The sequence below is a fragment of the Amblyraja radiata genome, chromosome 8 (genome assembly GCF_010909765.2).
Source record: "Amblyraja radiata isolate CabotCenter1 chromosome 8, sAmbRad1.1.pri, whole genome shotgun sequence".
Lineage (NCBI taxonomy): Eukaryota > Metazoa > Chordata > Chondrichthyes > Rajiformes > Rajidae > Amblyraja > Amblyraja radiata.
In genome coordinates this window covers 1493879-1514712 of record NC_045963.1, presented here as the reverse complement: position 1 = coordinate 1514712, position 20834 = coordinate 1493879, and the positions used below count along the sequence as shown (strand labels likewise).

At 44.0% G+C, this 20834-nt stretch overlaps 1 protein-coding gene across 1 annotated transcript; it reads right to left on the bottom strand.

Annotated features, from left to right (window-relative positions):
• Window positions 1-1040: 1040 nt before the first annotated feature.
• LOC116976462 (chitin synthase-like) lies at window positions 1041-20035 on the bottom strand (the record flags this gene model as incomplete). Its single annotated transcript, XM_033026355.1, has 4 exons — window positions 19904-20035; window positions 4093-4228; window positions 2651-2833; window positions 1041-2027 (listed from the first exon to the last, which is right to left on the bottom strand). Coding segments are annotated over exons 1-4 (1341 nt in total), but the record flags the coding sequence as incomplete, so codon positions are not given.
• Window positions 20036-20834: the final 799 nt, after the last annotated feature.

Sequence of the window (20834 nt, the reverse complement as noted above, 5' to 3'; positions counted from 1 at the left end):
TGGAAATCACTTTCTTTTCTGAAGCACAACTTTCATCTTCACACAAGGAGTCGCTGGAAGTATATGTCTGAAATATTCTAAAACATAGAGATGTTGTTAATCACAAGGGTAAATGGTATATCTCCCGCTCCCATTTGGCCCATCATGTCTACTCTGCCATGGCTGATCTATCTCGCCTTCCTAACCCCATTCTCCTGCCTTCTTCCCATAACCCCTGACACCATTACATTGCATTCATTTGCAACTCATTGGATTCTGTTTTTAAAGTGTAAGATTTCTGCAAGCTCTTGGTTATCAGAAGCAGAAGAGAAGCATTGTTTCCATACCTGTACGTTTCATCGATGGCACTGATAAGCGACTCAACATATTCATTGATAATGTGAAATGGGAACAGAGTAGCTGTCCTAAGCCTGACTGTGTGAACTAAGTCTGCAGCGTTTAAATGCAGCAATTGAATTCAACAACATCCTGATCATTTAATTCCCATTTATGTACTGTACAAAATATAAGGAACGAACAAAGGTTGACCCGGCCTGAGGGAGGGGGAGAACAAAGCAGCACCTGGCACGGAAACTTTGTAACTTTGTCTGCCCCCTTTACGTGGTGACTATTTGCATATCTTGGGTATGCAACAAAAAATGTCATGTGACAATAAAGCATTCATTCATAAACACGTTAGATAAAACAGATACCTCAACACGTACCTGAACACTGAAGTTATTAAACGTAGCATTTCTTCCTCTGTTTCATGCCACAAGGTAGCACACACGTAAATCGACAGATTTTCTCTTCTACTTTTCCTGCAAAATAAAATAATCTCGCAATGAAACAGACACAAGGGATTTTTACTTTTACCCATCATACAGGTGGGTCACCAAATTCACAGACCAGTATTGTTCAATTTATCTCAAGTATGTTTTGGTTAAACATTTGAATAAAAAGAACAAAAAATATGGCAATTTAGGATCCACAGCATTCTTGAAGTAGACCACGGTATCAGTACCTTGGATCGCTCTCCTCTGTGCGCTGTGGAATGATGTATTCAGCAGCATGGATTGTTCCAAGAAGGCAGCTTCGTACATTCTCCGAACAAAGGTCTCTGACGTCCGCTGTATTCTGTTGACGTTCTGGGTCCACACGTAGATTGTTGTGAGGATGAGTCCAACCCACCAGCACACCCCAGCAGCTCCCACTAAACTCACACTGAGCACATTGACTATATCTCCCAGGTTGCAGATGCTGCGAATGATTTCTGAATACAGGACCTCCACACGAGGTGTATTATTATCAACACCAATGGAACTGGCACAGAAATCTGAGAGATTCAAACCGTTGTTTGTCTGCAGAAACTCATTGTAATGAACACTAAACACTAACAGGAAAGCAGCCAGCACCACGGGAGTAATGAGGATCAAAGGGAGACCAAAGCTTCGCTTCACAGCGTGGATCTTACATGCAACGCCCCCAAACCAGGAACACAAGACCGATGCCCCCGCCTGCACCCCCAGAAGGCCCAGGATTATTCTGAGTTCATGGGATGCAACGTCAGTGATAGTTGCCCACTCCAGCCCCCGAAGAGGAATCAAAGCTCCCACAACACAGGCAGTAACAAGAGTTCTCACTACACTTATGCACAGGCTCATCACGTTCCTGCATTTATCCACGTCAGATCTCAGACGTCTAAATACTGGATGCTTCCAGTTGGAGATGAAGTTCTCCCACCAGGTTAGGGAAGTTAAAACTGAGAATAAAATGACAAGACCCAAGGACATCCCATCGTGTCTCCTCAGGTAAAACATCTGGACAAAGAGAAAGAGACTATAGCCGCCCAAGAGAAGGAGAAGCCCGGCCAGAGGTGCTGCAACTTTGAAGCCATGGCTGATGTTCAGAGAGATCACTTGTAGTATGGATGGGATGAGACAAATACTGTTGGAAATGAACACCATTGTCAGGATGTCATATTGGGGAAGGCAGATGACAACCAGCGATGCCGTACCAAAGGATGCAACTGCTTCCAGCAGGCACACCTGAAAGAAAAGCAAGAAAATAAAAGTTAGACGTCCGATGAAGTGAATCATAATGATCAGTAGCTCACTTGGACTACCCAGATAAACACATGTGCTTGTAGCCTGTTCATGTCCTTGGCTTGGTTTGTCTTGGTGTGTGTGGGGGGGGGGGGGGGGGGGGGGGAGCTTGTGCACTCAATCCGAAGATCTTCATGTCAAGACCCTCTCCAGAGATCTGTGTGGGTGATTCTGCCCAATACTTCAGGGTTGTGTTGAAACATTCAACTAGGTCCTCTCAACTATTAAACAAAGGTCAGTGAAATCCTCCCTGATGTTTTGAGCTGACTAATTTTACCCAAACTTCCCACAACACAAATATCTCTACAGAAGTGTGTACTTATATTTCACTTTAGAGAATAACAACTTCTTCTCTGTCCTTAAAGTGTTGTGGCTTGCAATATTCAACAACCCCTGGACCTCAATAGCCCCTCCACCCTCTTCATCCCCTTCATTTCCCCCTGGTCCCAATATCTCCTTCCAGTCTCGTGCTTTGCCATGCCTTCACCAGCTCCTCTCACCTTCCCCTCTTTTCGGAAACTTGCCACAGGTTGCCCAATACATCCAGAATCCCTGCGTTTGCTTACCGTTATCAGGCTGCTTGCGGCGAGCATTGGCTCGGGGCGGAGTGAGTGTTTCCACAGGCATTTTGCGGCGGTCAAGATGCTGGGAATGATCAAAACGCAGCCAAGGATTAGGTGACTGAAGGGCTTGTTGACAAACTGGACAGAACCATCGCCTGTGGCCGAAATTAGCAGCAAAAGAGAAGCCTGGAGATAACACAACAGTGCATTTGTTAGTAGACCTGCATTAAATGCAACATAACAATATTAATCAAACCCCTTATCACTAAGAATATAAATAAACTCATCACTGTAGGAAATCCATGGGTGCTGTCGGGGCCCTATCTTCTTCACCTTCATCACAAAAAGCCATTGAATATTGGAATTAGTGTTGGCATATTGGATGTATATTGAATATTGGTATTGGTTCATTTTTGCCATATGCATCAAGATGTGGTTGAAAACGATGGTTTGCGAGCTATCCAGGCAAATCGTACCATACTCGAGTATAACAGGTGGTGGAAAAAAGAGCTCCAGAAAAAGCGCATGTAAAGAAAAGTGCAATGAGATAGATTGGAAGATCAGTAATTCATCCTTAGTTTGTTAGGGGTCTGTTCATTACTGTGATAACAGCAGGGAAGAAGTAGGTATTACCTGGTTTCAAACTTTTGTTGTTTCAACCCGACAGGAGAGGGTAGAAAAGAGGGAATGATTGGAGTGTGAGTCGTTCTTAATTATGTTGGCTGGTTTCATGAGGCAACGTGAAATATAGATTGAGTCAATGGTTCATTTGTGTGATGGACTGGTTTGTGTTCTCTGTAATTTCTTGCAATCTTGGGCAGAGTAGTTGCCATACAGTGCAGCGATGCATCCAAATATAATGCTTTTCTCTGTGCATCTGTTGAAATTGGTAAGACATGTAAGAAATTGGTAGTACATGCCAAATTTCCTTAGCCTTTTGAGAGAGTAGAGGCATCAATGTGGTTGGACCATTGAGTTACATGTAGGAACTCAACGTTATCGACCATCTCCACTTCAACATCATGGATACAGACCTGGGCTTTTTTGGTTTCCTCACATTGAGGGGACGTTTGTTGTCTTGACCTTGTGCTATTGAGTCCCTATCTCCTCCTGTACTGCATCTTGTCATCGTTTGTGATCTGGTCCATTTCAGTGATTCAGCACAGAAACATGTCCTTCAGCCCACAAGTCCATGCCAACCATCAAATGCACATTCACACTCATTCTACACCAAATCCATTAGCTTGGTATGAATAGAAAACATTGTCCTTAGTATGTGCAGGATAGTGTTAATGTGCGGGGATTGCTGGTCGGTGCGCACTCCGTGGGCCGAAGGGCCTATTTCCACGCTGATCCTCTAAACTAAACTTAACTTTTCTTCGTAGATAGTAGGCTCTATTTAAAAAATAGCACAAGAGCAATACTTCAAAGAGCAGCCAACTTACCCTGCTGAGGAAGGCAAGACCCAGAACGAGGAGTCCAATAATCAACCAGCAAAGGAACTTCACTACTCCCATCAACGTCGTTTGACTTTCCTCTTCATCCCGGACTTTATGGAGCTTAAATGAATCCCAAGTAGAACTGTTTAAAAACAAATATCTTCTTTTAACGGTTGTATTTCAGAATCAGAATCAGGATCACACTTTATTCGCCCAATATGTTTTGCAACATACGAGGAATTTCATTGGTCAGGTCAGTCATACAATTAAAAGTAACAGAACACTCAAAAACACATTTTATAGAAACATAGAAACATAGAAAATAGGTGCAGGAGGAGGCCATTCGGCCCTTCGAGCCAGCACCACCATTCATTGTGATCATGGCTGATCGTCCCGTATCAATAACCCGTGCCTGCCTTCTCCCCATATCCCTTGACTCCACTAGCCCCTAAAGCTCTATCTAACTCTCTCTTAAATCCATCCAGTGATTTGGCCTCCACTGCCATCTGTGGCAGGGAATTCCATAAATTCACAACTCTCTGGGTGAAAAGTTTTTCTCACCTCAGTCTTACATGACCTCCCCTTTATTCTAAGACTGTGGCCCCTGGTTTTGGACTCGCCCAACATTGGGAACATTTTTCCTGCATCTAGCTTGTCCAGTCCTTTTATAATTTTACTTCGGAGTCACGTGAGTGACTACGTGAAGAACCCGCTCAGTGCGCAGGCGCGGCATTACGCCAGCAGTGCAACAGTGGCTGCAACGGGAATTAGGCTCTCCCGCTACAGAATGAACCGGAACGTCAGGTGAGTACCCTGAGGTCGGGTTTCTTTTACAGGTGAGCCTTTTTCTGCTTGTGTTTTTTACAGGCAGAGAAAAAGGCTCTGGAACAAAACTGTCCACCGTTCAAGGAGGAACGTTTTCCCGTCGGGGAGGGGGGCAGCAACAGGCGGAGGAGCGTTACCCGGTGTTCCTCTATTCCCCGACAACGTGCCGAGCCCAGCCCGCTAGTACCTGAGCAGCGGGCTGGATGCATAGCCACTCGAAGAGGCATCCGCAGGTGTTCCCGATTTTGGACGGGACGTCTCTCCACCCGCACGGGGGGAGAGAGAGCCGTCTGAGCTGCTGGAGCGGCTCTCGGAGCAGGTGCCTGCGAGACGCGCTGCTTGAGGGGCGCTCTCACATCTACAAGGCACAAAAGCTCCAGAAGAAGGCGGTAGGAACAATTACCGGGCGCACCGCTATCCCCATCACCGCGCCGAGCCCAGTCCCGCTAGTGCCTGAACTACGGGCTGGATGTCTAGCCATCCGAACAGGCATCCGGCCGGTGGCGTCCGATTCGTCGGACGGGGACATGTCTCCACCTAAATGGAGGAGAGACAGCCGCCTGAGCTGCATCCAACAGCTATTGGAGCAGCTCCAGCGAGATGCGCAGAAAGAGCGCTCTTGCGGAGGGAGGTCAGGCACCCCCTCCACAGTGTTTCATGCACTGCCCTCTGCTCCCTCATTACTGGAGGCTAGCATTGGTGACCAGGGCTGGGCTGGTCTGGAACAGGGGCAGGCGGACAAATTCGGGAGTATGCCAGGGGTGCAGGAACAGGAAGAGCTGTTGGGTGTGATGGACCGCTTTGTAGCAACCCCACGGGCTGGAGCACTGCTGGAACCAAGAATGGCGGCCAGCATCAACCATCTATCCAATAAACCATTACTGGAAAAAGTGTTCGCTGCACCAGAAAACTGTGAGGCCCTCAAAGTAAAAAGTGTCAACAGCCAAATCTGGGGGCATGTGAGGTCACACATCCGGACCCAAGAACTCAAGCTACAGCGGATCCTAAGGCTCCTGACGTTGGCCATTACAGCCTTTGCTCGTTCCGTGGAGACCACGGAGATGGATACCTGCCAGCAGGATGTGCTGGCATTAATGTGTACCACACAATTTGAGATCAACAATCTCCGGAGGGAAACATAAGACCTGCCCTCAATCCCAAATTTGCTGGCTTGTGTAAAGCCCCAGCTGCGGAGATGGACGCGCTGCTATTTGGGAAAGATCTCAATAAAAAACTGAAGGAGATGGAGGAAGCATCAAAAACCTTCGGCCTAATGAGGGCAGGCCCTGGGACGAGCAAACCAAGACCTCCGATACCCAAGCGGCAGCACCCCACGGCATCCACCAGTCGACGTCCGCAATATGGGACTGGTGAACGCTTGGGGTCCGCACATTATCCCCAAAGATCTTTTTAGATCAGGGCCCGCAGCGGACCCTCTGGAAAATGCGCCTCCCCCCAACAACGCCAGCACGTCAGAACAAAATCTTCAGGAAAATGAAGAAACAGAATCGCCAATAACCATGGAGGTAGGTGGGTCTGGTCCCTACCAGCATAGAGAGAATAAGGGTGCTTTATTAACAGGGGGGAGATTACACTTGTTTAAAGAAGCATGGGGTATGGTCACGAGTGACAAGTATATACTCAACAGCATTAGTGGATATAAAATACAATTCATGTCAGAAAAAACGGCGCCAGTTCAACATTGGCCCCAAAGGGTATTTCTCCCTCTGTCAAAGAGAAACGTGAGGGACAAGCTGAACTGGTGAGACTTATCACAAAGGGGGTCATCGAAAAGACCAAACATGAACCTTTGGAATTTGTATCGAATATATTCACTAAAATCAAAAAAGATGGTGGCTGTTGCATCATCATTGACTTAACATCACTAAACAAATTTGTTAAGTATATACATTTCAAAATGGAGACATTTGTTACTGCCAAACAACTGAATTCCAAAGGACACTTCATGGCAAGCATTTATCTTAAAGATGCTTACTATCTAGTACCCATATACCAGGATCATCGCAGATACCTAAAATGTATCTGGATGGTACAAAGCATTGCCCTATGGGCTAACTTCAGCCCCAAGATTATTCACCAAAATATTGAACCCAGCCATGGCAATACTAAGAAAATAAAACCATATTGTCATGGCATATCTGGATGATATTCTGATAGTAGAGAAAACGATGGAATTGGCTGTGGCAGCAGTATCAGCTACAAAACAGCTCCTCGAAACTCTGGGGTTTGTCCTACATCCAGATAAATCTAAGTTGAAGCCATCCACTATCATGGACTACCTGGGCTTCACAATTAACTCAGTCCATATGACTGTTTTTTACAGTCTGTTTTTTACAGTCAGAATTTTTTACAGAGAGCAAAGGTACAGGCAATAAAACGACATACAGGTCACTATGATCGTGTCATGAACTTACCCACTGAAGCAATATCAGAGCTACAGTGGTGGGCAGAAAACGTTTGGCATAGTTCCAGCCCTATCTTTATCACTAACCCTACTTTAGTTACTCAAACAGATGCCAGTGCTCAAGGCTGGGGAGCGACTAACTCCATATCCAGCACAGGTGGTAGATGGACTAACCTAGAGTCATCATTACTACTTACACTAGGCATTAACTATCTAGAGATGTTGGTCGCCTTTTATGGTTTAAAAGCATATGTATCTAATATGCAGCACTTGCATGTTCGGTTACAAATTGATAAATACTACGGTGATGGCTTATATTAACCATATGGGTGGCATAAAATCATTATCATGCGACAAATTGGTCAACATGATTTGGCAATGGTGTGTCGAAAGACATATTTGGCTATCAGCTACTTACCTACCAGGTAAGCTAAACACCCATGCCATGAGAAAATTAAACGCCTGGGTTGCAAGTTTGAACAGACCTTACCTGGAACTGGGATTGTCCAAACAAACCATCACCACCATGTCGGCATCCCTTCGAACATCCACCAAGAGGCAGTACTTAACCAGCATCAAAAAAGGGAGAAGTACTGCCAGGAAACAGGGACAACATACGCAACAGCTACAGCCACCAACATACTGGAGTTCCTGGCCTATCTACACCACGATGTAGGGATCAGCTACAGTGCCATCAACGCAGAGTGCTTTTTCTGCTTATCTCAAACCAGCGCCAGGACAACAGGCAATGGGATCCCATCCACTGGTGGTAAAACTGATGAAGGGCATTTACAATATCAAGCCCTAAGCCCAGGTATACCCATATTTGGGATATCAGTGTGGTCCTGACATATCTCAGGGAATGGCCACCAGCCAGATCCCCCGGCCTCGAGCAAGCTACACTAAAGACGCTCATGTTGATGGCACTTGTATCCGCTCAGAGGGTCCAGTCACTACACCTATTGCGATTGGACAACATGATCACAGCTCCAGACCAGATCTGTCGTTATCCAGCGACTGATCAAACAGAGCAGACCAGGAACACCTAATCCAGTCGTGGCTTACCCACCAGAACCACGGTTATGTGCCATGACCCACCTACTATCCTACATAGACACAACCAAAATATTCGAGGGAGATGAAAAGCCTTGTGGGTCAGTCACAAAAACCTTATGGTCGGGTGATGAGCCAAACCATTGCGAGATGGCTCAAGCAGGTGCTAGAAACTGCTGGGATAAACACTAACATGTACAAATGTTATTCCACCAGGGCAGCATCCATGTCGACGGCTAAAGAATGGACATGCCTATAGACCACATCCTGGCTACAGCAGGATGGTGGGGGAGGGGGGGGAAAGACCGTTCAGAAATTTTATAATAAGCCGTTGGCAAAACCTGGTTTATTTGCAGTAAAGATTTACGAACTGCAAATATTTAATTTAAGCCCAGGGGAGCAACTTAATTCTTTGTTGTTATTGTTTAAAAAATACCATTGTGTTTTTCTACAAATAGACTCATTGGTTGATTACGATAACACTTCCTCCCTCAAGAACTTCGGCAGTGAGTGAAATGAAACTGTTACACGGTTTGAAATCACAGAGCTTCGAAATCTTCACGTAGTCACTCACGTGACTCCGAAGTAAAATAGTAAGATTAAACGAGAACTTACCAGTTTGAAGTTTGATCTGTATTTTATGAGGAGTTACGATGAGGGATTACGTGCCCTCCGCTCCCACCCTCATTATATGGATAAAACTAATAAATTGATGTCTCCTTATCTTTACTATGTTTACTTCAAAATAACTGTGTCTATCTGTGATTCCACACCGCTGCTTGGAAGTATGCCGCGCCTGCGCACTGAGCGGGTTCTTCACGTAATCCCTCATCGTAACTCCTCATAAAATACAGATCAAACTTCAAACTGGTAAGTTCTCGTTTAATCTTACTATTTTATATGTCTCTATAAGATCCCCCCTCAGCCTTCTAAACTCCAGTAAATACAAGCCTAGTCTTTTCAACCTTTCCTCATATGACAGTCCCACCATCCCAGGGATCAATCTCGTGAACCTACGCTGCACTGCCTCAATCACAAGGATGTCCTTCCTCAAATTAGGAGACCAAAACTGTACACAATACTCTAGATGTGGTCTCACCAGAACCCTTTAACAAGAACATCCACCACAGTGACTCCAACACATTCCTCACTGTGATGGAAGGCGAAATAAAGTTCAAGTCCTTCCCTTAGTTCTTCCTATTGTCCTCGAGCCCCCATTGACGGGATGATCTTGACTCCCATAGCCGGCGGCATTCCAGCCCTCCGCGTCGATGTGATCTGCTCCTGCATCGGGGGGGTGTCAGCTCCCCCGTGCCGGGCAATCGAACCTCGCGTCGGGGCTGGTCGAAACTTCGAACTCGGCCTCTCCCGAGACTAATGTTAAAGTCCGCGGTGATCGCGGTGGGAGCGATCCCGGGCAAGGGATCAGCTCCGATGTTAAGTCTGCGCCCCGCGGTGGGGCTCACGACATTCCAAGGAGGCCTCCAGCTCCATCGATGGTAGGCCCCAGAGCCCGGAGAATGTGATCCGAAAATTGATCACATCTCCGGGAAGGTAGGAACTTGACAAAAAGTTTCCCCGATCCCCTCCCCCCCCCCTTCCCCCCACATAAAACAAACCGAAGAACATTAAAACAAAAACTTTTAACAAACTAAAAAATAGCAAAAAGAGTGAAAAGACAAACAGACTGCCAGCAGGCTGCCATCTCCACGGCACCCCTGGTGGTCTTTCAATTTCAGTACATCTAATACAAGTAGCTACTGAGGACTCAGATTATTGTGTGGGCGGGGGATACAAGAGTCAGAAGGACATGGGTGTTGAGGTTGGGGCGTGAAGTACAAAGTCTAATCTGGTCGTTCTGGTTGGTGACCGGGCTCAGTGGATGATGGAGGAAGCACCACATGTCCATCTATTCTGTGGTGTTATAAGGTCATAAGTGATAGGAGCAGAATTAGGCAATTTGGCCCATCAAGTCTGCTCCACCATTCAATCATGACTGATCTCTCCCTCCCTCCTAACCCCATTCTCCTGCCTTCTTCCCGTAACCCCTGACACCCGTACTAATCAAGAATCTATCTATCTATGTCTTTAAAATATCCATTGACTGCCTCCACAGCCTTCTGTGGCAAAGAATTCCACAGATTCACTACCCTTTGACTGAAGAAATTCTTCCTCATCTCCTTTCTAAAGGAATGTCCTTTAGGTCAAGTCTTAGAATATTGCAAATCGAATGGAACTTAGTTGCATTCCAAGATCAGTGTATGGGTTTGTGTTTTGGAAACTCTTCATTTGCTTTCAGAGTTCCTAATGGATTTACAGAGATGAAGTCTTCATTAATACAATGAATCATTGTGTATATATTTCATATTATAGAAAGAATAATTCCTTTCTTTGCATCTAAACATAGAACGTAGAACAATACAGTACAGGCACAGGCCCTTTGGACCACAATGTCTGTGCCGAACATGATAGTTAAATACAGAGAGTTAGATATAGCTCTTAGGGCTAACAGAATCGAGGGATATGAGGGGAAAGCAGGAACAGGGTACTGATTTTGGATGATCAGCCATGATCATATTGAATGGCAGTGCTGGCTCGAAGGGCCAAATGGCCTACTCCTGCACCCATTTTCAATGTTTCTATGATGCCAAGTTAAACCATGCATGTGATCCATAGCCCTCCATTCCCTTCATATTCATGTGCCTGTATATCTGGTGTCACTCAAAGCCCTTATTATCAACAGAACCATGTTTGAGATGTATTCTAAAGTCACGTGCATTTTGTGGGCATTGTAGTTCTGTGATATCCCAGGATTGTTTTTTCTGCGTGGTCTCCTTAAGTTATTTCCAAGCTGCCTGCAACACTCTGCAGATTGGCCGCTCGGCTCAGCTCAGCCTCTCCTAGAGCCGGGTCCCCTCAGAGTTGGTCGAGGCAGAGTACAGTTAATTCCATCTGATTTTCATTACTTTCAGTTTCAGTACATCAGCTGTTATTGCTGGAAGGTCATCATCTCGGTGAAAGATGCTCTTTGGCCTGCCCGGAACGCTGTTCACCACCCAGCAGAGCGAGATGTCCGTCGGGGAATGTTACCAACTGGCCCGCTGCAGACTGCAGGAGAACCTGCTGAGGGACGCACTGAAGCTCGGTGCAGCCAACGCCAAGGCTCGGTGGGGGAAGATCACAGTCTAGGTTCCTTCCACTGCTGGACATGGGGGGGCAGGGTGTGGTGGAGACGCCCCCCAAAATAAGGGAAGAGATCCCATGCCAGTGGGCCACATGAGTGGCAAGGGTGGGGGATACATTTGTGAAATTTGAGCAATGTATGTAGACTGAATTGAATAATTTGTATAGCCTCCGAAAATGTTGGACGAATTTTTTGCACGGTTCATGTATTGTATATATTTATTACCTGAATAAAGTCTATTTTGAAATTATTTTTAAAAAGTTATTCTGATCACACAGCCATTTACTCATCTAATCAGATTTCCAATCATAAATGGGCCTGATTTTCTGGCATGTTGCCCTCAACATAATTGTTGCAACAGATAGCATCTTGGATGGTGGTTGTTTTGAACAGCAGTGACATTTATTATTTTTGCAAGGCCTAATAATACTACTAAATACGCAGCTCTTCAATTCCTTTGTCTCACATCCTCTGTCGTTTCAGCTCTGACCTTTGTTCAACTACCTGCCTATTAAAATGCCCTCCCCACATGATTCAACACATAACCTTCCAGGTTTTATCCTGCCCCTCCTCTCTTCCAGCTTTCTTTCCACCCAGAAGTTGGAGAACTTCATATTGAGTTTGGAAGACAGCAACATGCCCAGAAGCAAGATGAGCTGCTGCCTTCAAGTTTTTTTAGGAGATACTGCGCAGAAACAGGCCCTTTGGCCCACCAAGTCCACACCGACCAGCTATCCCCACACATTAACTCTATCCTACACACACCAGGGACAATTTACATTTATACCAAGCCAATTTACCTACATACCTGTACGTCTTTGGAGTGCGGGAGAAAACTGAAAATCTCGGAGAAATCTTACTCAGTACACGGGGAGAACGCACAAACTCTGTACAGACAGCACCCGTAGTCGGGATCGAACCCGGGTCTCCGGTACTGCTGCGCCATCGTGCCACCACTGAAGTTTGGAGAGGGCTTCATTGTAACAATGCAAGGAGGCTATGGACACTCACGTCAGAGTGAGAGTGGAAAGGTGGAATGAAAGTAGCAGTTACCTGGAACACGAGGCTCACATTCATGGACTGAACACAACCCACTCCTTCAATATCTGAATAAGTTGAACATAGAGGTGTAAATTTATGTGGAAGATGTGTTTCCCTCACATTTTTAATAGGCTTTGAAACATGCAAGAGTTTGCACTGAGGAAATTTGGCATTTTACATTTAAAAATGTGTCCAGCTTAGTTTATTGTCTCGTGTACAGAGGTACAGTGAAAAGCTTTTGTTCCGTGCTAACCAGTCAGCAGAAAGACAATACATGATTACAATCGGGCTACACAAAATTGCTGGGGAAACTCAGCGGGTGCAGCAGCATCTATGGAGCGAAGGAAATAGGCGACGTTTCGGGCCGAAACCCTTCTTCAGACTGATGGGGGGTGGGGGGGGGGGGAAAAAGAAGAAAAAGGGGAGGAGGAGGAGGAGCCCGAGGGCGGGCGGATGGGAGGGTGGGAGGAGACAGCTAGAGGGTTAAGGAAGGGGAGGAGACAGCAAGGGCTAGCCAAATTGGGAGAATTCAATGTTAATGCCATAAGGACGCAAGGTCCCCAGACGGAATATGAAGTGCTGTTCCTCCAATTTCCGCTGTTGCTCACTCTGGCAATGGAGGAGACCCAGGACAGAGAGGTCGGATTGGGAATGGGAGGGGGAGTTGAAGTGCTGAGCCACCGGGAGGTCAGGTAGGTTATTGCGGACTGAGCGGAGGTGTTCGGCGAAACGATCGCCCAACCTACGCTTGGTCTCACCGATGTAAATCAGCTGACATCTAGAGCAGCGGATGCAGTAGATGAGGTTGGAGGAGATACAGGTGAACCTTTGTCGCACCTGGAACGACTGCTTGGGACCTTGAATGGAGTCGAGGGGGGAGGTGAAGGGACAGGTGTTGCATTTCTTGCGGAACGGGCTATTCACCGTGTATAGATACATGATAAGGGAATAACATGGTTTTTCTCTTTTTGTTTTTTTAAATATTGCTAACATCTTTGCATGCTGTTTAATCTTCGTGCACACTGAAATTAATAATGATTTCCTTTATTGTAAAGTATCCAAATATTTTAATGTTTGCGGTGCAGGAGAACAAGTTCTAAGAAAAACATCTCACTGTCTGTGAAGGAGCAGAGCCTTAAGCATTTCACAAAGATCATGATTAAACTCTATGCTTTTTCAAAGGTGTATCCATTATTAGAAATTGAAGAACAAATTGGACAACAAGAAATCAATTAATGCACCCAAATTGCCTGATAGGAACTGGTTTTCCCTTTGGTGCTTTGAATTAATCTGTTTCTCTATGAATTCATTTTAATGAATTTCAATTAATTTCTAATACATTCTATTTATTAACGATTTATTTCTCTATTCCAATTCCACCAGGCTATCTTCTTGTATTTGATGATTAATGTGCTCTGGCTGGGAGGAACATTTCTCCTACAATTAATTACTGATGGAATCGTAAGCCCCAAAATCATAAGCAATGGGACAGTTGTGGAGGATGAGTTTCTCAAGATACAACCGGTGTCATTTGCCTTTCTAGCCACCTTTGCAGTTTTAATCTTCATTCAGTTTGTGGCGATGCTCTACCACAGGTAAGTGATGCCTGATGAAATTCACCGTTCCATCATTCTTTGTCACTGCTCATATAATTCCCAGAAAAGAAGGCTTGCACGCTCTTGAAGGTTGTGGCCTGATGAAATTCATGACATACAGGGGTGGGATTTTCAAATTATTTCATGTGAATTATGTTTTAAAACGTTCTGGTAAAAAGGTTTACTCAATGCCCCGTTGTATAAACTGTATCGTGCAAGTGAGAAGTGAGGAAAACGAGAACAATACCATCATTTAAAATGGGGAATTTTATTCTCACAGAGTGTTGAATCAATGATACTCTGCCCTCGAGGGTTATGGAAAGCTAGATTATTATAGGAGAAAGTGTCGGAATTGTGTGGATCAAACACATTTTCTACACTGGATGTGCATCAGTTGAAGTCGTCATGTAAAGGCTGCCGTTCATCCTTGACAAGGAAATAAATTCATGCTGGCAATCTGGGGTCACTTATCTCTTTAAGTCCCTCCCTTTAATTCAGTTTACTGTCATGTGTACCGAGTTACAGTGAAAAGCTTATGTTGTCTGTAGACAAAAGTGCTGGAGAAACTCAGCGGGTGCAGCAGCATCTATGGAGCGAAGGAAATAGGTAATGTTTCGGGCTGAAGAAGGGTTACGGCCCGAAACGTTGTCTATTTCCTTCGCTCCATAGATGCTGCTGCACCCGCTGAGTTTCTCCAGCACTTTTGTCTACCGTCGATTTTCCAGCATCTGCAGGTCCTTCTTAAACAGCTTATGTTGTGTGCGATCCAGTCAGTGGAAAGACAATACATGATTGCAATCAGGCCATTCACAGTGTATAGATATATGGTAAAGGAATAACGTTTAATTCAAGGTAAAGCCAGCAGAGTACCATCAAGGGTCACCAATGAGGTAGATAGTAGTTCAGCACTACTCTCCCGAAACTCCATCCAATTGTACCTCACTGATCCTGAATCACTTATCTCCTGAATCAAGTGCCCTATTCCCTCTTGCCCCTCACCCTTTCACCCCACGACACTCATCTCCAGACAGCCACCACTAATCTTCCCCCTCATTGCTGAATAGACCCTGAATCCTGAGTCAGCAACTCCACCCCCTCCCCTCTCCTCCAACAGCCACGGCAACAAGCATAGGGAACAGTGCAATGATATTCGTGTCCTGAACCAATCTCTAACAGGATTTGCAGCACTTGGACCATGACCACCAATGAGTTGGTACACTGCACAAAGACTTTGTATCTGGGAGGCTGTAGGAACTTAGGGAGACCACTTAATACTAGATTGCGAAAGGTATAGAAGTGTGAAACCGCACACGTCCAGATTCAGGGACAGTTTCATCCCAGCTGTTATCAGGTAACTGAATCATCCTACCACAACCAGAGAGCAGTACTGCACTAGTGTCCAACTCTTTGGTGACTCTCAGACTATCCTTGATCGGACTTTGCTGCCTTTAACTTTGCACCAGACGTTACATCCTATCTATCTGTACACTGTAAATAGCTCGATTGTAATCATGTATTGACTTTCCACTGACTGGATAACACACAACAAAAGCTTTTCACTGTACCTCGACACACATGACAATAAGAAACTAAACCAAATTAAATAAGATTTAAAGTCAGTTTAAACATTGTAGAATGATTGAGTGAAATGATGCCAAAACTGAAACTTTACATCCATCAAGAAAGTTAGAGCTGTCTTTCCTCCTAAAACAAATAGAAGAGTGATTGAATATCCTGTAGAGTTCTTTATTTTTTGACAAATTAATGGATAAATAAAAGATCTTTCCAACAGTGTTGGGAGACCTGGATACAAGAAAGTCACTAATTAATCTGGGGGAGACTAGAGACTAAACTGCAGTGTCCAGAGGTTATAACATGGAACTCACCACCACGTGATGAAGATGAAGTTAAAGGGTCACTAGAGAAGCACATGAGGGGAACAAGGGACAGGCTGGAGAGGTCAAATGATGAAAGATGGGGGAAGATAATGCAGATCATTGTACATGAGACTAAATGGGTCCAGTGACCAACTCTGTGCTATTGACGCTGTTAATATATCATTATCACAACCAGAACAGTAGATAAAGTAGCGCTTAAGAGAGGAAAATCCTCTTAATGAAGTGCGCCCTATCATGGCTGAGGAATAGATCTGACATGCTGTGCTGTGTCTGGCTTAATAACTTTCTCCAAGCAGGTTATCACTTGAAGAAACTTGATTTGGATCAAAGGTGCCCAAGATAAAATAAATCTTCTGCAAGTGAAGCTGCCAAAGCTCTGCTCCTGCATGTTCCAGGAGTGTTTTAGCTTCAGTGGAAGTCAGAAAGTGACAAAAGTGGCTGATTCATCATCAATGTGCAAAGGCTTGGATAGAGTGGATGTGGAGAGGATGTTTCCACTCATGGGAGAGTCTAGGACCAGAGGTCATAGTCGCAGAATTAAAGGACGTTCCTTTAGGAAGGAGATGAGGAGGAATTTATTTAGTCAGAGAGTGACGAATCTGTGGAATTCATTGCCACAGAAGGCCTGGGAGGCCGTCAGTTGATATTTTTTAGGAGAACGGGGTTAGGAGGGAGAGATAGATCAGCCATGATTGAATGCAGGAGTAGACTTGGTGGGTCAAATGGCCTAATTAGGCTTCTATCATTATGCTGCCCTTATGCTCTCAGTACATGGGATATTGTCTAGCCTGGCCTTTGTCTACTGAAACCTGTGACAGCTTTTAATTCAGTCTTCCACTGGCATTTTGTTAGCTGTTTTGGTTATTCTCCGTAAATCCATAATGTTTCGATGACCTAAGTGCATGTACGTCTATAGTCTTCCATAGTTTCTACTTTTTTCACCATTTACTGATCACTCTGTGTCAGAATTTTTTGGTATAAAATGGATACCCTTATTTCTCTTAACTGAAATATATTTGTTTGCCTGTTATGAGGCAACTGAATCATCCAACCACAACCAGAGAGCAGTGCTGAACTAGTATCTACCTCCTTGGTCATCCTCAGACTATCCTTGGTTGGACTTTGCTGCATTTACCTTGCACTAAACATTATTCCCTTATCATGTATTTATACACTGTAAGTGGCTCGATTGTAATCATGTATTGTCTTTCCGCTGACTGAATAGGGCGCAAGAAAAGCTTTTCACTGTACCTCGGTACACGTGACAATAAACTGAACTATGATGTTAGCATTTGTAATTTGATGTTTTGATCTACATTGATCACAATATCACGACTTTGTGTTATTGGAAGGCGTGGATACGTGTCATTCATCCCATCGTCCAAGTCATTAGGTTGAACAAGTTAGGGCTTTATTCTTTGGAGCGCAGAAGGTTAAGGGGGGACTTGATAGAGGTTTTTTAAATGATGAGAGGGATAGACAGAGTTGACGTGGAAAAGCTTTTCCCACTGAGAGTAGGGAAGATTCAAACAAGGGGACATGACTTGAGAATTAAGGGACTGAAGTTTAGGGGTAACATGAGGGGGAACTTCTTTACTCAGAGAGTGGTAGCTGTGTGGAATGAGCTTCCAGTGAAGGTGGTGGAGGCAGGTTCGTTTTTATCATTTAAAAATAAATTGGATAGTTATATGGATGGGAAAGGAATGGAGGGTTATGGTCTGAGCGCAGGTATATGGGACTAGGGGAGATTATGTGTTCGGCACGGACTAGAGGGGTCGAGATGGCCTGTTTCCGTGCTGTAATTGTTATATGGTTATATTATATGGTCATTCATAAAACTAGGAATGGTTGTAGTTCCATCTCAGATCCTTGCCGTCTCCACCAGGAGCATCCGGCCAGTTTGGGAATCTCTTGATTACCTCCACACTCTGCTTCAGCCTGGCAGCTAATTTTCTAGTTCAGTCAGCATTTTAACTTCACTTTACCCTGACTTTGGCAAAACCCATCATCGTTTCAACCACACTAGACTAGACTTATTTAGCCATCAGCTTTATGGCCATAATTTCATCACAGGTACTGCAGCAGCCCAAGAAGGGGGTCAAGGAAAGAGCGGTCACCTTTCCACCAATCTCTCCACCACCACGCACAAGAAGCACAAGACCGACACCATTGTATTCAGATGCCGAGAAGTGTGTGTCAGCTCTGGCTGAACAACTTCTAATCTTGATGTGGACTCGACAAGAAGAAGAAACCCAAGAAGGCAGCTTACCAACATCACTTGAAAACAATTAATAATGGAATAAATACTAGCCATACCATTAGCACACATACCCCAGTAATAAATCAATAGAAAATAAAACACATTCAAAGAGACATTTCCTTTCTGTAAAATCTAATCTTTCATTTCAACCTACTAATGGGTCCAAAGGGCCTAGTTCTTTGTTGTACAGTTCTATGACTATAACACTATATTAATCTACTTAAATATGTGCACTAAGTAGGTATGTTGCAAAGCCTACCTGAAGTGTTGTTGAAAATCTGTCGCTGCGGGTGTGCGCGATTTTGGCGCCGTTTAGAGGGGGCGGGTTTAAAACGCGATTTTCTCTAAGCTGTTCCAATCGAAAATGTTCAGCCTAGTTAATTATTAACGGAAAATCGCTGAAAGACCCCGTCGCAAAAGCTATTATTAGGTTTAAAGGCCTTGAATAATAGTTATAGTAGTTTAAAAATCAATCTCTAAACCCGCGACCGCCAGCAACCGCAGGGTCTCATAAAGCAAACCACAGAAGGTTGGCTGTATATTTTTACATTAAAAAGGGCTTCTAAAGATCCCTTTATACAAAGTTTAATATTGCGAGTAGCTCATTTTGGGCCCATTATATCCCGCAGTATTTTTCTCGGCATTTGGGGGCACAAATCTACCGCAATGTGAACGTTCTAAACCAGCGCGTTCCACAGGGACCCACTGGAAAGCTGATTTAAATGGACATTTATTTACAGCAATTAAACACTAAATTCCTTCCATTTGGCCTATAGATTAATGTAAATGAGATTTAAAAATCATGTTTTATTGTGAATTATTTGTGAATATTATTTGGACATTTAGGCTATTTTAAAATGTTAATCATTTATTAAGAAATGGATAGATGTTTAGATCTAGTAATTGAAGTCTGAAATTAGCTACAATTAGGTAACTAACTAATTATATGCTTTAATTTCAGGTCATCCTAGTAAGATTATTTTATATTTGTTTCAGAATGCTTCAATCTATGATAACTGAAAATGTCATTCAGTTCTCTTAATTTTTAAGAAAGTTATGGGCTTTTGACTGTTCAGGATCACAGCTTTTTTGTTATGTCCATAGAAAATCAATAGGGAACAAGATGCTCATTTCCCAGTATGAAAATGGCCATAACTTTTTAAATACTTGAGATATGAAAGTGAATTAGGTGTCAAATTAAACTTATTTTTATGCTTTATCTGATGGGATAAATTACAGACTTGATTTTTTAAATCTCAAAATTTTGTAACATTGCTACACTAAGCATTAGTATAATAATATATTTAGCATTGAATTCTAGCCTTCTTTTATTTACAGATATGTACCAATCATTAACAAACATTATAACATTTTCAAACTTGGTTACTTTTAGTGGAGTTACCCCAGGAAAATAAAGTTACAAATAATGCTATAGGACTCAGTAACTGAATAACAACTCAATTAAGATGAGAAAATCACAATAAATGCAATAAAATCCTTCTTTTTTTTTTACCTAGACAAAGAATTAAGACTTACTTAAGTTTTTCTTTGCATCCAGTGGAATTGTCCATGTTCTCAGCCGATCATTCAAACTTCAATCGATTTCCCATCAGATGTAAGTGAGGAGAAGCATTTCTTCAGGATGTAAACATCGTGGAATTGATTGACTTCCTGGTGTACTCCAGATTATATGCATAGGCCACACCCAGTGTCACCTTTTTAACAGGTTGTGAGCTCCAGGTAAACTGTTTTCTGTCCAATTAGAGCAGTCTGACTTTCTTTGCAACATTTCCAAATAAAATTGGTGGCCGATTAGGAAAAGGGGAGATGCAGCGAGACCTGGGTGTCATGGTACACCAGTCATTGAAAGTAGGCATGCAAGTGCAGCAGGCAGTGAAGAAAGCGAATGGTATGTTAGCTTTCATAGCAAAAGGGTTTGAGTATAGGAGCAGGGAGGTTCTACTGCAGTTGTACAGGGTCTTGGTGAGACCACACCTGGAGTATTGCGTACAGTTTTGGTCTCCAAATCTGAGGAAGGACATTATAGCCATAGAGGGAGTGCAGAGAAGGTTCACCAGACTGATTCCTGGGATGTCAGGACTTTCATGTGAAGAAAGACTGGATAGACTTGGCTTATACTCGCTAGAATTTAGGAGATTGAGAGGGGATCTTATAGAAACGTACAAAATTCTTATGGGGTTGGAAAGGCTAGATGCAGGAAGATTGTTCCCGATGTTGGGGAAGTCCAGGACAAGGGGTCACAGCTTAAGGATAAGGGTGAAATCCTTTAGGACCGAGATGAGAAGAAACTTTTTCACACAGAGAGTGGTGAATCTCTGGAACTCTCTGCCACAGAGGGTAGTTGAGGCCAGTTCATTGGCTATATTTAAGAGGGAGTTAGATGTGGCCCTTGTGGCTAAAGGGATCAGGGGGTATGGAGAGAAGGCAGGTACGGGATACTGAGTTG